Genomic DNA, 17,960 nt, shown 5'->3' on the forward strand with positions numbered 1-17,960 from the left:
AATTATATTTTTCTTATATTTTGTTAAAGTTTTGTATTGTTTTTTCTTCTAATTCCTCTTTAAGTCATTCAAGTCAATAGAGGATAAACCATTTGTAGAGAGTACTAGAAACAAATTCCAACTATACATTACATTATTTTACAAAATATTTCACCTTATATGGTAATAGAATGTAAAATAGTTTCATTGAAAAAACAAAAACAAACAAACTTACAAAATTTTAAAACACTTAACGGGTAACAAGTATAGATGACTTAATTTACAAAATTTAATATATTATATCGAGTATACTTTGTTAGAAAATAATCGCATCATATCATTTTCATATCATTTTAAGAATGTTTGGAACCAACACATAAATCTCATGTAATACTTTTATTTTTCACTTCAACAAAAAACAGATCATCAAATTTTTTTAGCATTCACTGGTCAGCGACGAGTTACTCTATAAAACATTTTCTCAGTTCCTGATTGGGGGCACTTTGAAACCTTTATAAACAACGAGAGTTCCGTTCTACTTTATTCGTTTCGCATCAAAGTTTAAATTTGATATTGACTGTTGTTAACTGGGAGTTCGGGACAATACCAGCGGTCTAGTGTCACAAAGCACCAAATTTTGAGTCCCTTAACATAAATCAAAATGCAATTTTGGAATCCTTATCTTTTAACATTCTGAGGTGGGCTAGACAAAGACAATTTGTATAGAATTGGCGTTCAAATACTCTCTTCTTGATCTTCTTCACGCTTGAGCAGATGCTGAGTGTTGCACTCTCTTTTTGGCTTGTGCAATACCTTGTTTTATTTTTAAGGCCAAAAGTTAAGCTCTATGGTTCACTCAATTGGAGCGTGCCAACAAAAAATGGCATTTAAATATGTCTAAACAACGTCAAATTTTACAAGAAAACACAATATTTCATCATTTCTAGGGAGAGAAATTGAGGCAGATTGTATCTAACCACAGATACCATACCTGCTATATAAAATTTTACAAATTTAATCAGATTCAGTACAACCAATTACAATTGTAGCATCTGAGGGTGAAAAAGGGATAAGGGTACCCCACCCTCATTAAAAATTTTCTTATGAGACCAACCGTCTCATGAAGCAACTCTCTCACAACGTATGGATCCCACGGGTTTGTGGGGCCCACCAAATGTTAGAGAGACACTCCGTGCCTCCTCCCCCTCCCCCCTTCTCTCTCTCCCTTCCCCTCTTTCCCCTCGTCTGTCCACCCATATGGGAGAAAGAAAATTTTACTTAGCATAGAGAAAATACACCGCAAAAATCACAGATGTAATAGCAAGATTTATCTACAAACCTATTCCACTTCTACAAAACCACCCTAACTTAATGTGAGCTTGGCAAAAGCTCAATCTGAGCAGCAGCAACACACACCAACTGAATAGATTGTTATTTATAACCTGACTGTGGCGGGGCAGGCGGAAACCGATTAGGTGTGCGGCGACTGCTGGAGTTTGAGGAGCTTGAGTTTGAATCACCGTTCTGAGCTGGATCACTGTACAGTCGACTGTGACCCCTGCTGAACCTAGATGAGTCATCATATGAGTCAACAGATCCATTTGCAGCAGCATCAAATGCTGATCTCCAGTCATCACCTGTTGGGGGTGCAGTGGTTCTTGGGCTGTTCTCTGTACAATGAATTGTCAGAAATCAGTGCCTAGTAATAAAATGAGAACTAATAGAGAAACTAACAATTTAAAATCTTAGTAAAAAGTAATTCTTCTAAATCAAAATGTTGAAATTTCTGATAAAACATTTTGCACTCACTACGGATATCATATTGGGAGAGTGCATTTCCAATGGGAAGGTCTAAATAAGGAAATGTCCCAAAAATCAAATCTCTAAGATCACATTGAATTTAACATTTTCACCCTCTTTGCCCATACTCCATACGGTTGAAGAACACATTTTCAAGTTCAAAATCATCATCTATAACATCCATCAGTTTTTAATTAAATTCATTTCCTTAAAATCACAGTCATGATTCAACATTGATGATATACAAAACGAGAGATGATTCTGCAACTAGTGTGAACAACTTGCAGAAATCTCTCGAAGAAGTTCAACTCAATAATAGAATGTACCAATAATTTTAAATTCATTCAACAAGTTAAAGATCAGCTGGCCACATTTAGATGAGTAACAAGGGGAAACACAATGGTAACAAAATGGAATAAGAATTTTGTATTACTTCACAAACGTGGAAAGCAAGTTTTTTATTCTGCATGCATTATTATCTGTCCAATTGAGATACCCAAAACACAGTAAAAATGGCAGTCTGCAACAAATGCAATTATATTTACCTGCTCCACCCCCACCATTGGACCAACTAGAGGCAGCAGCTGCTCGATTGTCATGAATGCTAAGTTGCCTGGTGAGTTTTGAAAGAAGAGAGGACTGCCTCTGGATTCGCTCCCTCCTATGCTTCACATTCTGATCTTCCTGGATCAGTTCTTCAATCCTTGCTGTGCTTAGGGCACTATCAACCAAGGAGTAATAAAAAAAATTTCATAATTAAGAACCAATTTAACAAGAAACATATTGGAAGAAAGAAACCAAAGGTTGTATTTGGATGACATATGCATGTCTTAAAGTTGCAAATGTTCACACTTCAATTGCAGAGTATAATATCGTATTATATCTCAAGGACACATCCAACCAGAAATGCATTTAAAAACATGAAAGGAAGCACATATAAGAATTTTTATTACAATTAAGAATTTTTCTCTTCCGTTGAAATTTTGTATAAATCTTCACACGTAAAGGAACAAACATCAGAAATATATACTATTAAAAATTAGAACACTTTCATAACAGAATTGGGAAAAAATATTATGCATCCATACATGAGAAACAGTATCATCAGTATGTCACCAAAGAGATTGATATGTTGCTAACCTGATAGAACTGTATAACTGATTAAGCATGTCTTCCTTGGCTTTCTCTACTTGGCAAAGAACAACTGCCTGCTCAGCCAGAACAGTTACTGACATACATTAGAGAACTATAGATAAACAGTTACAGAAAGGATGACCGGCACAGAAAAAAAAACTGACTTTTGGGACATTCGCAGCAAGGCTGTTAAGAACAGCTTCAACATAACCGCGTACTTCTTGGGACATCCATCGAAGCTCTTCCTCTGGATCAGCTGGTTTCCTCACCATTGAATCCTAAAACAAGTGAACACATCAGACATATGTTCAAAGACATGCGAAACAAGCTCTATTGGCCAGCAAGAAAAACCAGGAAAGACCACAAACAAGTTAAAAATTATTTAAAGAACTATTTTCACTCCACAAGGAGGCTGAAATATATATATATATATATAAACTACAGATTTCCATGTTCAAAACATGTCAAGAGAACAAATTGCTGAAGGGAGTTCAAACTTAAATATGGATACTCTTTAAATGAAGTAAAAAACAAGGACCTCTTTGATTTTCAAATCCCTAATGTATCACATAACTAACAAATTCATGGACTCCGAAAATCTAAAGGAAACTACAAGAAACTAAAACAGCTCCAAGATCAAATATGCTATGATATTGGATAAAAACAATCAACATTGTTCAGTAACTCACAAGAGAACCATCAGAAAAACTATGCCGCATGGGAAAACCAGATTCACCCTTTGCTTCACCTCCTTTATAAGGCCCAGCAACTTTTCTTAACCTATTTAACCACTCAACCTTATCTGCAACACTCTCAGCCTTTAACACAACGGCACTGTGAGCTGCAAAAATACATATTAATTGAAGCATGTATTGGCACACAACTTCATTGGAGAGGAATTTTTAAAAATAGAATTTTTCTGCAAACAATACTAGGAAGCAATTTAAAGAAAAATATTACTACCTTTCAAAACAGTCTTATATGGAATCTTGCTAGTTAACTTGAAAACAAGACTAGGTACTTTAGAAACAGGTCCATTGGCTTTTTTGTTCTTGGAACCTTTTGAAGGTGCTTCCTCTTCATCAGAAATTTCCTCTATATTGCATTCCTGAGTGATTCATTGAAATATTCAGAGACAAAGGCATTAAAGTGCAATGCATGCCAAATGACACCAATATGCTCATCAAGTTCAAACTCATAGTTGGGGAAGAAGTGAGTGAAAGTCAAATAACTGAAAATTCATTGAATATGAGTTAATAGTGGGAAAATTAACGACTTTCATAGGATCCAATTCAAGCTATATTTATATTATAAATAGTAAGAAATTGAGAGAACAGAAGAATCGCAACTTCAAAAGTGCTGAACTATATTTAAATTCACTTAAATCCATGCTCTTAAGACAAGTTGATCGTATGAATCATGATCAAATGGTTGTCATTTCTTCATCTTATTGATCTCCTTGTTCTTAGATTGTAACATTTGGAGATCTTGTATACTAACTTGTACTTTGTTCTGCTTTTTAAGAACTTCTTACTTATCAAAAACTAAATTCATAGAAAATTTACCCTATTGGCATTGAAGTTGAAAAATAAAATTCAGTGAAAATAACTCTCTTATTATGGACATGAGGAGCAAAGAAGGTTGTTCTTGGATATGACTCTGATTTGAATCCACCTCATTTTAATATACCTAGTTTATTTTTTAAAGGATAAGTAGTTTAATTTGTAAAAATAAATAAATAACTGGGACTTTTTGTTCCAATCCATGTCAAAGATACTTTTTTTTTTTTTCAGGTATTAAAAATCAGACACCACGTCCCCCAGGTTTGCAACAAGATTATACACTTTTTGCATGTGAGGTGTTGTAATGTTTAAATATTGATTTTAGTGTAGACTGGAATTTTCTTTTTGCCTATCACATTTTCTTCTAATAACAGGGATCTATCTAACAATTATGTGGATCATTAAAATAGTTGCATAAATCTTGAGAACCATGGAACTTCCATATATGAACTTGATAGAACCAGTACTTGCTACAGTATTTACAAAAACAGGAATAGAGATGCAACTACCGATTTGCAAAGAATACCGAGAACCAACTATGGACACACAGAACTGCAAGTCTGCAATATAACCTCATTTAAGTAAATGAAAACCACCAATTTTATATTAATATGTACTTGCAAAACCAGAAATTTACACAAATATATGATATATTCGGCTCAACATGTTCAGAACAAGAATATCATATAACAAAAAAGGGAAACTAAAAGAAGATAAAAATTTCTAAAAAAAATATTGCGTCTTTCTTTGGGGATGGCGGTGGGTCAAGAAATAGCCAGAAGATAAGTAAACAGTAAAACAAAGTCTTTGAATATGCTGTCTAACATCAGAATCCATTGCTGCAAGCATCCCAAGAAATTCATACCTCCAAGGTGATGACTCCACGAAAATCTCTTTCCTCTTGTTTTTTAGTGTATCCAAGCTGCAATATAAAGCTAAATTAAAACATATTACATCAACTAAAAAAATTTCTCCATATTACAAAACAATGGAAATGATAGAGATAAGAACAATTGAATTCAGAGTCCTAATAAGGGAGATGACACATTTTTAATTGAAGTCTAAAAGTGTGCCTAAGCACTAAGGTCTTTCAGAGCCTAACAAAACGCAAAGGCATAAGCCAGAGCTAAATGAAGTGCAGTTTGCAGGCATAAAACTAAATAATGACAGAAGGAGATGGAACAGTTTAACCTAACAAATGCAATAATCCAAACACTTATATTCCAAACTAAAAGAAATCAATTTAAATCACTCAAGCGCCTTGCTCTCTAATGTGTTCAGATTTAAAATGAACTAAAAAATCCAACAATTCAGACATTTGAAAATTAAAACTATGTGAACAGCATAATGCAGAGTAGAGCTAGGGTTAGTAGAAAGAAAATCAGGGTTTAGGATTCATTTCATTTACATTAATTCTATAACGTCTAACAACAATCATCATAAAATTGATTAAATAAAAATAATGCATGTCATAATGAAATAGTTAACAACAACCAATATGGTTACAACAGAGTTATACAAGTATTAGTCAACAGAAAACAAAAATGTGTGCAAATATTTGCACCTCGACCTTTTGCAAAAACATGCATCCCAGTGTGCATAAAGAATGCCTCATTGAAGGTGCCCAAGCTTTGAGTGGCAATATGAGAGCCTTATTTTTCCTTAGGCCTCAAACATTGTCTATGTGCACTTTGGATAAGTTTTTTAAAAGAAACCCATGAACATGAGTGTCACATGAAAAAACCAAAAGGATGCAACACCAAGAGGTGCCAACCAGTTGAGCTACAAGGCTCTTGGCAAAAGGATGCAACAAAATAATTAATAAACATAAGAGTAGGGGATAGATAACCCAAGAGTCAGCACCTAGGCTTGCTTGGAATTAGCATCAAGTAAGAGAGAACAAACCTAGGAGTCAATACCTAGGACTTGGCTTGGAGTTGCAAAAAGAACATTAGAAAATTCCTAGAAAACTTTCATTAATCAATCAAATTGTAAACTTTCTCCATAGGAGTACAATAATGTACTTATATAGACTAAGGCTTACTCCTAATTCTAGTTGACTTAAGAAAACCTAATTCTTGTTGATTTGAGGAATCCCAACTATTGACTACTAAGACTCCAAATTGAAATACAATTGGCTTCCACAATTAAATAAAACTAATTAAAACAATATTTTGTTGCACTTCCTGCATCAAGGAGACAATCTATTCTTCGGTTGTCAGAATTAAATACAATTCTAATTACACCATTCCTTACAAATTTGATCTTAAATTTTTATTAATAAATACAAGGATATCACAAGTGTTCTTCATTAAAGGTGCCTAAGAGTTTGAATAGAAATAGATGAGCCTTGTTTTACCTTCAGCTTCAAACCATGTCTATGTGCACCTTTGTCAAGCATCTTAAAGGAACAAATAAACATGAGACAATCTATCCACATGCTTTTCTTTTGTCAGTATTAAAAACAATTCTAATCATACCATGCCATAGAGATTTACTGTAAGGTTTTTGTTAATATACATGAATAAGGATAAAATAAGCATGGGAAAATCAAAGATTACATAAGAAACAGGACAAAAAATTGCAAAATATGCATGCAATATTAAGCAAGGTAATAAACCAAACAGATTAGACCACTAACCTTTCCAGTTTTCTCATTAAAAACAAACCACCGTCTACTCCACCCATTTGTTTTGGCACTTTTCTTCAATAAAAATCCTGAAAATACAGAGCAAGTATCAATTACAAGAACAGGATCTCCATAATCAAGAGAAGGTTGAAGGGTAAACCCTTAGGCCTTAGAAGAAACTAATAAATTAAAATTCCTTAGTCCTACATCCTTGGAATCAACATGTGCAACAAATTAAGCGTGTTAGAGAGAATACTCTGTTGTATTATTCTAAAAGATACCATTGGTGAGGTGTCCCTACCACTTGTCAGTAACATACTATTCTGTCATATTTGTAAATGCTCCTAAATAATGGAAGATCGATTGGGTGAGGGTGCGATATAGAAAAAAAGTTCCTATTCATATTTTCTGTTATTTTCTTCTCTTCTCAAATTTATTAACCGGTAGTGGTATCAGAACAAGTGATTTGAATTGTTCCCTTGCCTCTGGTTCTCATTTCTGTCTCCTTCTCATTTTCTCTTTCATTTCTTTCTTTTCCATTTATTGTCCCTTTTTCTTCAGACTGCTCTGTGGTTGATTTGGGTTAAAACGTTTGTTGATTTGTCTGGTGTTGGTAGGGGTATGAAGACATTGCAAAGGACTTCTGTCTTCATCACCATTGTCACCGTCAACATTTGGTAATGGAACAATAAAACCATTTCCTTGGTTGCTGTGTTTGTTGCTTCTTGATACTCTGAATATCACTCCTAGTTTATCAGCATTGCCTGGAGATTTCTTTTAGATTTGTGAAGGTTCACGGCAGTTTCAACAGTCAAAGTGGTTTATGATTTGAATGGCAGTGAGTTTGTGGGTTTTTCGGTCATCAATGATCTATGTTCATGCTGGTGCAGTAGTTGGAAGTTTCTGAGAGTCACTGATGTCAACGCTTGACAACTATTTATGTATAATTTAACATATTTTTAAGAAAATGAAAAACTTTTTAGATCAAAAGTTACATTTTTCATACTGATTATACTCATACCTGCTATTATCTCACCAGCAGGCCCAGCAGTCTTCAAGGCTGAACCCTGTTGTACATCCTTCTCTTGCTGACCAGATTTCTCTTTCATTGATTTTAAGCTTCCACCAGTTTGTTCCCCTGTTTGAGGACTGGTGGCCTATCCATGGAAACCAAGAAGACATAATCCATAAATCCAAACAAAAGGAAATTTCATCATGCATTTGATGGATATAAAACCATCAAAGAACTTATGTGAAATATCATAACTTATAAGCCTCCAATTTATTATAAACAAAGTCAATAAGCCCATACCCTATTCAAAATTGACTGCTCTGCATCGGGTGCCCTTTTGGAAGGTCGGTTTTTCAGCTCTTCTTCACGGCGTTGCCTATCCATTCTGGTCAAGTTAGATACCAATGCATCAGATGACATAATGCCAAACAACACAGAAGCCCAAATATAAAACAGAGGAACTCTTTGAACTTTGAAGTACACTAATTAGCAATTATACTACAGCAATGACATGTGCATTAATAATCTGTTCGTTCCAGTATATCTTTCATCAATAAAAATCACTCAAATCTCTGTTCATCCCCGAAAAATTGTGTGAAGTTGGTAACTGTATTTTTCAAAAAGATTCATTTTAATCTTTTTCCTTATGTCATCTATTTAAGTGATGGAATTTGTTGATGAGTCAATTTTTGATGATGTGGCACCTTTCTAAAATTAAATATATACCAGTCAGCAAAAAATTCCATGTGAGTTAGCCTCTCAACCACCATAACCCACTACCATGACGTCATCAAACATCCAATTACACCACAAGCTGAAGGGAATGAACGATCACCTTTGGAACTTAAGTTGATATTCTAACGCTCTATGCATGATTGGATGGCTACATTTCCCATCTACTTACAAGGTTCTTTACATCACTAACAATAAAATTTCTTCCTTATAAAAAATGTGCCATGTCACCCAACCCCATACTCCAGTAAATGGCATAGTTAAGTTGTATTTATAAAGAGGAAGGATTGCCCATATCAAGAGTACATGAACTAGTCTACCAACAAATTGTCATTTTTTATCAAGCCATTAAGTTTTCTAGAAATGGCTGTGGAGGTTTGGAATCAATAGGGATCAAATTTGGACAACTCGTGCTTTCCCAAATTGGAATTGGAAAATGTGGGCTTTTTGATATGCTATATTCTCATTTTCCTTTGAGTGAAGGTGCAGATCAAATGTCTTGGAGATTAATACAATCTGAAAATTTTAAAGTTCAACTGCTTTATGATGCTTGAGAGGATCTACGAGTAAAGTCTCCTTGGAAGAGTATTTGGACTGCTAAGGTGCCTCAGAAGGTTGCTTTTCTATAATGGACAGCAGCTTTAGAACAGATTCTAGCTGTGGATAATCTTCCAAAGCAGAACATAGTGATTGTTGATTGGCGTTGTATTTGCAAATGTATTGGGGGAATTGATTGATCATCTTCTACTACATTGCTCAGTGATAAGAGATATTTGGCCATTAGCATTTTCAACATTTGCTGTATCTTGAGTGGTGTTGAAGAATAGATCTGTCCTAGGCAGTGTTTTTTTGGGCTTTTTTCTTTTACTCCCCTCTTAGATCTGATTGGTTATTGTAATTTAAGAGCTTGATTGTGTTGTTCACACAGTATACCCTCTGTGTAATTGGTATTCTTTTTTAATAATGTTATTTAACAAAAAAATTGTAACCTTTTAGAATTATCTTGATCCACTTCCTGTATTTTTAAGGTTTCTCCTCATATCAATAAGGATTTCTTGACTTGTTAAAATAAAATAAAAGGATTTCTCATTGACCATACCGCCTTTGAACCAGACGGATGAAGTGCTGAGGTGGAACAAAAGCACGCTCCATATCCACTAGTGCTATCACCATTTTTTTTGCCTCATTCTTAAACTCGTCAAGTGCAGCACTTGCAACTGCCACAACCTGATTTTTAAATTTCACAAAAGATGAAACATCCATTGATGTAGCTACACAAAAAGCTTCTGTTTTTTTTCTAAGTACTCAAAAAGTATATGCAAACAGCTGTAAGAAATTATTACCTCTCTCTTAAAAGGAGGATATCTTCCAAGCCCAGGCGTCGCACTTGCAGCAGCAGAAACTATTTCCACAAGTACTCGATGCACCTATTTTAGTAGTCACCCACAAATTAGATTACATAGTAAAACTGAAATATAAATAGAATGTCTACCTTGCACCCAAAAAAAATGTATTATAATTACTATAAAAATACCAATTAAAATGGAAAAAAAAAAAGATATATATATATATAGGAAGTAGAACTAAAATCCATGCACAGCATGCTTAAAGCAAATGCACAACATTTATGCTTGATAATAGCAAACAAAAACAAAAACGAAATGTTATTTTCTAGCAACATGTACTCTTTTCTTCCATTCTATTCTATATAAAGTCATAGTTTCTATTACTTCCATAATTTACATGTCCTTTTTTATTACTTCTATTATTGTTATTTTTGGGATTTTGGTCTTCCTCTACCTTTAGTACCCTTCTCCCTCAGAAAATGTTCCCTGATGAGCATTGGAGGAAAACAAAAATCAAAAGATGACGTTTTTGGGAAATGAACAATCTCATTACAAGTTAGCAACTTATGGAATGCTCTCTCTGTTAAAAAATAAAAAAATAAAAAACAAAACAAAACAAAAAACCTCTTTCTCTTCTAGCTAGTTTAGCTAGTGTCTAATGATCAATTATACAGTGCATTCTCTTCACTATTTCGTTCATAAAGAGACACTCTACATCAAGCATAATTGAGTAAGATTCCTGAGAGGACACAAAAGTCCAAAAATACCTCTTAAGTGGCGTGAGATGAGGGACAACCAAATCTTAACTAAGTCGCACATTGCCTAAGTAAGGGGGGAACCAGCGCCTTATACAGAGGCCTTGGACTCTAATTGGTAAGAGTCCTTTTAAGAACTTGAGGAATAAGGCTATGTGTCACTCCCAAAGAGGAAAATTTCTTGCCAATTATGAGTTAGGGTGTGACAAAATGGAATCAAAGCAGACCCCAATGCAACCAGATGGTGGTTCCCAAATTTGTATGTTTTTAGTGTATTTTTCTTTTGGTTTGAATTGCACCCAAGGAATAAAAATAAAAATAAAAAAGCCATAGGCCATTTAATGAAATAAACACAAATTGATATAAATTCAAGGTAGGCCCTTCTTGTTATACCAAATAAAAATTTAATAACATCTACACATGCCATAATCACATGCTCTTAGTGAATATAGACACTTTTACATATCTGCAAGCCCTTGTATTTCCTGTTAAATTTTAATTAAAAATCACTACCAAATAGAGCTTCCTTTGAACCAAAGACTGAGTTACATGCCTAAAAAAAAATGATAGACCACAAACATAAGCCTAACATTTGCATACATTAACAAAACCTTTATTTTTTTTTATAAGTATGTAAATATTGTCCACATCATAAAAAGGAGTCACCCAAGTATACAGGAAGAATACAGCTAGGGATAGAGTAGAAACAAGAATAAACCCCACAGTACATCAGAGTACCTCATCGACACATAAACGAGATGGTTCCTTTGCCAGTTCTAGGACGCCTTTTATTAACGACCTCAAACCTTTCTCTGGAGATATAAGATAAGGTTGATAACCATCTGCTTCTAGGACAATCTAATAAAATTGAAAAGTTCCATATCAAAAGCAAAGCACCTGAAAACATTACAAGTCAAAAACAGAACAAAAGGAAGATGAAATAAGAAAAAGAGACTCTACCCTTTTGACATTGTTTATGTCAAAATGCCTGTCCAAGGGGAGCTGCTTGATCCTGTTAGGAAAATTTCCCTCAAAACTAGCAACAACTTTCCAACCACTACCCTGCAAAGAAAATTTGTGAACAGAACTAAGTATTTGTGGTAGGACACAATTCTTGCAACAGTACACATCAGTGGCAGTGTATTTGTAAAATTGAACATCAAAATTTCAAGATCATAACTACAAAGAAATGGCAGAAAAACAACAAATCAAACAACCATCCCTATGCACAGTAGGAATCAGGATAACAGATTTGTACCAATTAAAATAATGCAATGCCAGGATTACTGTTAGGCATATAGGAAGTCAAATGGAAACCTACGTTAACTTGAATAGCACTTTGATATTTGAGCAGGCACTCTTATTAGGCTGTAAAAATATCTAACAAGGAGGATGCATTTTTCTCAATTTTAGACACATATACTAGGCCTTTGGCATGACAACCAGTTGGAGATATATACATTCTTCCTTATGTGTCATTTGGCAAATATTTTGCATTACTGACATAAGATTATAAAGAGCTATATTTGAAAGAAACTACTGACCTCACCACCTGTGATATGTAGGAGAAATTTGTCCTCAAATTCACGGCACAGTTGCAAGGCTATAGCTCTTGTACCTTCAGCACTATTAACCATTTGCTCACCAAGTCTTACTAATTCATCCTGAACAAATTGAGACTTCCCCTGAAGACTGCAGTATTGTCAAAAGGATGAAAGTATCAATAAAGTAATGAAGGTTCCAAAACTCCAGTTACAAATAAAAACTATAGACAATAAGACCCCACCTAAGTACACCCATTCATAAGCTTTTTAACTAGATTGGTTTTAGAATGAGAATGATCCAGACCCACCAAACTTTAAAAAGGAAGAGAAAGTGGCAGTGTAACTATGCAACTACAGAACAAAAATTAGCTCTTCGTAACAGACCTGTCTCATAAAAGGATTAAGGGTACATAGAAAAAGAAATAATTCCATGTGCTTTGTCATTAAGCTTGCTGACCCAAATATCTAGGAAGTATCTGAGAAAAGACTCTGAGAAGCAGGAAAGAACTTCAAATTTGATAACTCACCTCTCAACTAGGCTAGCTTGCCCCTTGTAAATGATGATGATAAATAAATAAGTAATAAATCCTAGTTCAGCTTGCATTTAGTAACATATGAGCTAATGAAAACAGACAACTATCTACAAATCATAATTGAAACCCAACTTCAATCTGGTCCTCTGCATATTGTAACAATATATGCAATAGCATGGACTTCAAACCAGCACAACGGTACTAGTCTGGACATGCTGGATGACATTAATAGAATGTTATTTACCACAAAGATCATCCATAAAATTCTCACCACTATTCTTCGAAGACAGTCTTCCCAGAGAAACAAAAGCAAAAGGAAACAAAAACAAAGTAGACATACTTTATCAATGTAACAGATTTTAGCAAAAGCAGCACAACTATAATAAACTAAAGTACTGAACAATCCTCGCCCCAATCTAGCAATTATTAATAGTTATTCAAAATAATCTATTCATTTCCAGAAAAGGAAAAGTATCAATAAGAAAAATAAACTTAACTACAAAATTGTATGCAGCAATGAAAAAAAAGAACAGAGAACAGTTATGACAAACTTCTATCTTAACTGAACTTTAACTTCATGGACAGAAGATCAAGAGCAGATGAAGGGGAAAAACTTACCCAGAAAGAAGATTTGGCAGTCTGAGCTTCATACGGTTACGAATCTGGCCAGCAAGGGCCTCCACCAAAGCTACTCTACCCAGCTTGCTTTGAGGAGCTCCAGTCAAAATAGATTTTAAACTTTCACTCTCAGCTCGCCAAGCAGTTTCTAAAGAATTCTCAGAACCAGCACCAGACTGTGCTGAAGCTATAGAAACAGATTGACCAATTAAAGCAACCCAAGGGATATCAGATGTCTTCGGTGGTCCCTGATTCAGTAGGAGAGCCTGAACAGCTGCAAGTGCTTTCGGTTCTGAAGCTGCTTGATCAATTTTACTAATAATGCCAACCGTTCTAGTGCCTACAGTCAACCCAAAAATAAAAGGGGATAAAAATAAAAACTAATAAAATATCATTAAAAAAGGATGTGCAGAAGATAACAAACTTGAAATAAATGAAGAATGCTTTTTAAAGAAATTAGAAAATGCAAGGTTAACAATGAAAAACCCACTTTCTGCATCAAATTCCTTCACTATTTTGAGGGCTCGAGATGATGAAATTTCTGGCGCCTGAGTTGCAGGAATTACAACTAGCAAAATAGCATCATTGTGTTCAACATATTCGCTGATCTGAATAAAATAAGTAGAAAAGAAATAATTATTTAAATGAAGTTCCAAGAGAAACTTAAAAATTGAATATTCATCAGAAGCATTATTAAAAACAACTATACCGTGTTCAATCTACTCCAAGAAGAATTAGCAAGGACCCAAAAAAAATACCTTCTACTAAATTCGAAACAAAAGAGAAGACCACTTACAGCCACTCACCATTGAATCATCCATAATTCGTTGATCCAATCCCGGTAAGTCAATCAATTTCAATGGTGGAGCTGAGCATATAAAAGAAACTTATTAAAGAATGCAATGTGTTGTGATACAAGTACATTTGCACGCATAAGTACCCACATACACATACATAAAGAGTCACAGTCAGATATATGTAAGTACATACTACATGCTTATCTATAGATATAAATGTGTTACATATGCATAGGATGTACACGTGTGTGTGTACACAAACAACCAGCATTCATCCTAAATGAGCTATGCGCTTCAACGAAGGAATACTCTGGTTCTAACCAAGAGTGAAGAGTGGTCACAATATCTCACTCAATGCGACAAAGAGCAGTCAACAATTCAACCAGATTCAAAAAACAATTACGCTAGTGGCACACTCATAACAACAAAAACAACAACAACAAACCAAGCCTCAGTCCCAAAATTTTTGGGGTCAACAAGAGATCCTCAATACATGAGTCAGGAGATCGTTCTATTCTATCCGAAGTTAGTCTCTATTACTTCCTTAATTAACATAAATTTATTTACTACTTCTATTAATATTATTTTTGGTTTTTCTCTATCTTTTTTGTTCCCTCAACTTAAATAACTCACTCTTTTTCACTAATGCACTAACCACTCTCCTCTAAAAATGAAAAACCATCTCAACCAACTCTAATCGTCAATAGAGGTCACCCCTATCTTTAAGCGAATTTCCTTATTTCGAATCCAATCCTTCTATGTTTTTCCATTTGTCCATCTTAACAATCTCATTGCAACTACAGTTATTTTACCAAGAGTATAAATGTTGGTATTGAGGTTTGAGCGGTCCCAGGATGTTCAAAGCTTCTGTTTTGACCAAAAAACTTTAATCGTTTAGATCTGTCCTAACTGTTTTGACTAAAGGACAAATATTTCCTTTCTATGCTTTATAGTTGTACGATAAAGCTAATGAAGTTGTAAATAAATAAAAAGTTGTTCAAAGTGATGTCAAACTTTATTAAAGTTATTCCATGTTTCTCTTTTAGTTCTGACTTCTAGTAGTAGGTTCCCACAAATTACAGTATCAAGGGAAGAGGGGGTGTGTGTGTTTGGGGGGGGGGGGGGGGGGGGTGGGGGGGGGGGGGGGGGGGGTGGTGGTGGTGGAGGAGGGGGGGACAATATCATAATAAAAGCAAGGACCAACCTGTACTAGTACGAAGTTTCAGGTATATTTCATCACGACTCCTGCCCGATGAACTCTTGCTTAGCCTATCCTGTAGAGAATGCCGAATAGCACCTACAATCCATCAAATTGAAAAACTGAAAATTATCAGAGGCAGCACAAGACCAATCCATGACTCTCTTCTAAGGTCATAAATATGAAACATAAAAACAGTACCATTGACACACATTTACAACATAACAAATGCGTCCAAAACACATAACAACAGACAAACAACAAAGTAGCAATTTATTGAAAGACCTTACTTGCAGAAACCTGTTGAGATTTATTGTCAATCTGCAAGACGATTGATTTGCTGCTTAAAGAGCTATCCCTGTTTAAATCGATGCTTATGGGAGCCCTAGTAGCACCATTTTCACCAGTTGGCTGTTGATCATATGTTACAGCAAATAAACCAATAATGAGGATAAAAAAAAATACTCACATTAGTAGAAGTCCATCAAATAAAGATGAAAATTGTCATGCCACTCAAACCAAATACGACTTACCAAAACAGGATGTCCTATTAAACTGTTCAAAACTGCAGATTTACCAGCACCCTGACCATTGTGTCCACAGGAAAGCATATATTAAAATTCCAAAAGTAATGACTTTCAAAAGGGTATAAAAAATAATAATAAAAATAACAAAAATAAAAAATCACATGCTGCAATACTTTCTCCGTCATTTTTTTTCTTTCTCCCGATAAGTTACAAGTCCCATGCCTCTAGACTCATGCACCCATACAAGATAGAACATGTAACTTCACCCTACACATGTTATTTATGAAGAGCGAATATGCCATTTGGCCCAAAGACAATTGACATATTTGGAGCATCTTTTTAAGGCATTGGTTATCTAGCTTCCAGAAGAGATTTATATAAAATCTCGCCCTATCTAATTATGGAGAAAATAAAGGAAGGCCGAGTTAAGGAGGAACAAGTTAGTGCATAAGTCTGTTTATGACAGATAAGGAAAGGATGGGATAGATTAATCAACAAGAGCAAAAGCTCGCTACTGGCTGTATTTAGCTGCTTTAGTCCGAGATATAGAGAACTAGGATTAGAACTAGCCTTCGCTGTGTATAAGTAACAAACCTAAACATCGTGAAGTTTCAGTTTAAGCATGAACTTACCAAGTTAGGCTCCTCTCAGAAACAAACTCGACCCAAATAAGCATAAATCCCAACTAGCTACATAGATCTTTTTATACCACCAACCCTCTCTAGGATCGTGTCATCATTCACCTTTCTTACAACTATGTCTTTCCTTACAACTTTGACCAATATCGTTTTCGGCCTCCCTTTTTAACCTTTCTGCTCCTCCCTCACCAATATAATCATTCTCTCAAAAACAAAACTAAAAACCGAGCTAATGATATTACAAATTTAATGTTGGTTGTACAAAAATCCATTTTACATTTTGAAATCTTTACTCTCACAATAAAGATTCCAAAACATTACCATATCGCAATCTCTACTAGCTTACAACAAACATGGGCGCGCAGGCGCGCACACACACACACATAAAGCTTCAGAAAGCCACTGGATCACAAAGATCCATTCCCCTCACACACACACACACACACTACAAAATTCACAATCCATGTACGCTTTTTACGAGAATTCTTAGACTCTCACTCTAAGATTTCCCCAACTAGTTTGGTTTAGAAGGCCGTTGGATCCAGGGATCCATTCGGACCATTCCTCACATCACAAACACATATAACCTTATATACGCAAAACCTATATGTAGTTAGAGAGAGAGAGAGAGAGGAAGGTACATACGACATTGCCGAGAACGACGACGTTGAGGAAGGAGGAAGGGCGTTTGGATGAGGATGAAGACGATGAGGATGAGGATTCATCGACATCTTCGTCGGCGAGGAGAGCAGAGGCTTGGCGCATGGAGTCGGAGAGCTGAGCCAATTCTTCGATGGCCTCCATTTTCTCAGGCTGATTTTTTCAAAGCAATACAAATTCAGAGAGAGAGAGAGAGATCGGAGATTCGGAGACAGTGAATGAAATTTGGAATTGAAAATTTTCAGAGAGAGAGAGATTGAAATGAGAAAATTGGGATCGAAGTTTTTGGGGGGGGGGGAATTAGGGTTTGATGATGAGATTCAAAATGGAAAGTTTGGGAAATGAAATGTGAGAGAGAGAGAGAGAGAGAGAGAGAGAGATGGTTTTGCTTCTGTTGTTGCTGTTGTGGTTGGGTTGGTTGTGACATGTGAGAGTTGTGACTGGTTTGTGGGGTGATGGAACAGGAACTCTCTTTGAACCAAACTCTCACAAGGGA

General features: G+C 35.2%; 1 protein-coding gene across 1 annotated transcript; it reads right to left on the reverse strand.

The window, feature by feature from the left end:
* Window positions 1-891: 891 nt before the first annotated feature.
* Window positions 892-17,960, reverse strand: LOC111992521 (dynamin-2A). Its single transcript, XM_024024393.2, has 22 exons — window positions 17,450-17,960; window positions 16,173-16,223; window positions 15,930-16,050; window positions 15,646-15,738; window positions 14,451-14,512; window positions 14,135-14,252; window positions 13,645-13,984; window positions 12,494-12,641; window positions 11,910-12,011; window positions 11,688-11,807; window positions 10,192-10,275; window positions 9,948-10,075; window positions 8,417-8,501; window positions 8,126-8,261; window positions 7,117-7,193; window positions 5,341-5,397; window positions 3,877-4,021; window positions 3,603-3,754; window positions 3,078-3,191; window positions 2,920-2,987; window positions 2,325-2,500; window positions 892-1,649 (listed from the first exon to the last, which is right to left on the reverse strand). The coding sequence occupies exons 1-22, from the start codon at window positions 17,606-17,608 to the stop codon at window positions 1,411-1,413; spliced, it is 2,775 nt and encodes a 924-aa protein (XP_023880161.1). The 5' UTR covers window positions 17,609-17,960; the 3' UTR covers window positions 892-1,410.

Source organism: Quercus suber, unplaced genomic scaffold (genome assembly GCF_002906115.3).
Source record: "Quercus suber isolate HL8 unplaced genomic scaffold, Cork oak 2.0 scaffold_891, whole genome shotgun sequence".
In the NCBI taxonomy this organism is placed as follows: domain Eukaryota; kingdom Viridiplantae; phylum Streptophyta; class Magnoliopsida; order Fagales; family Fagaceae; genus Quercus; species Quercus suber.

What these genes read in the sequence shown, in the direction of transcription:
- LOC111992521 (XM_024024393.2), bottom strand. Translation starts at nt 17,608, where the DNA reads ATGGAGGCCATCGAAGAATTGGCTCAGCTCTCCGACTCCATGCGCCAA. An exon ending in CTGCCAAATCTTCTTTCTGG is followed by an intron (nt 12,642 to 13,644) that starts GTAAGTTTTTCC and finishes ACAATACTGCAG; the next exon opens with TCTTCAGGGGAAGTCTCAAT. An exon ending in ATATAAGACTGTTTTGAAAG is followed by an intron (nt 3,755 to 3,876) that starts GTAGTAATATTT and finishes GTATTTTTGCAG; the next exon opens with CTCACAGTGCCGTTGTGTTA.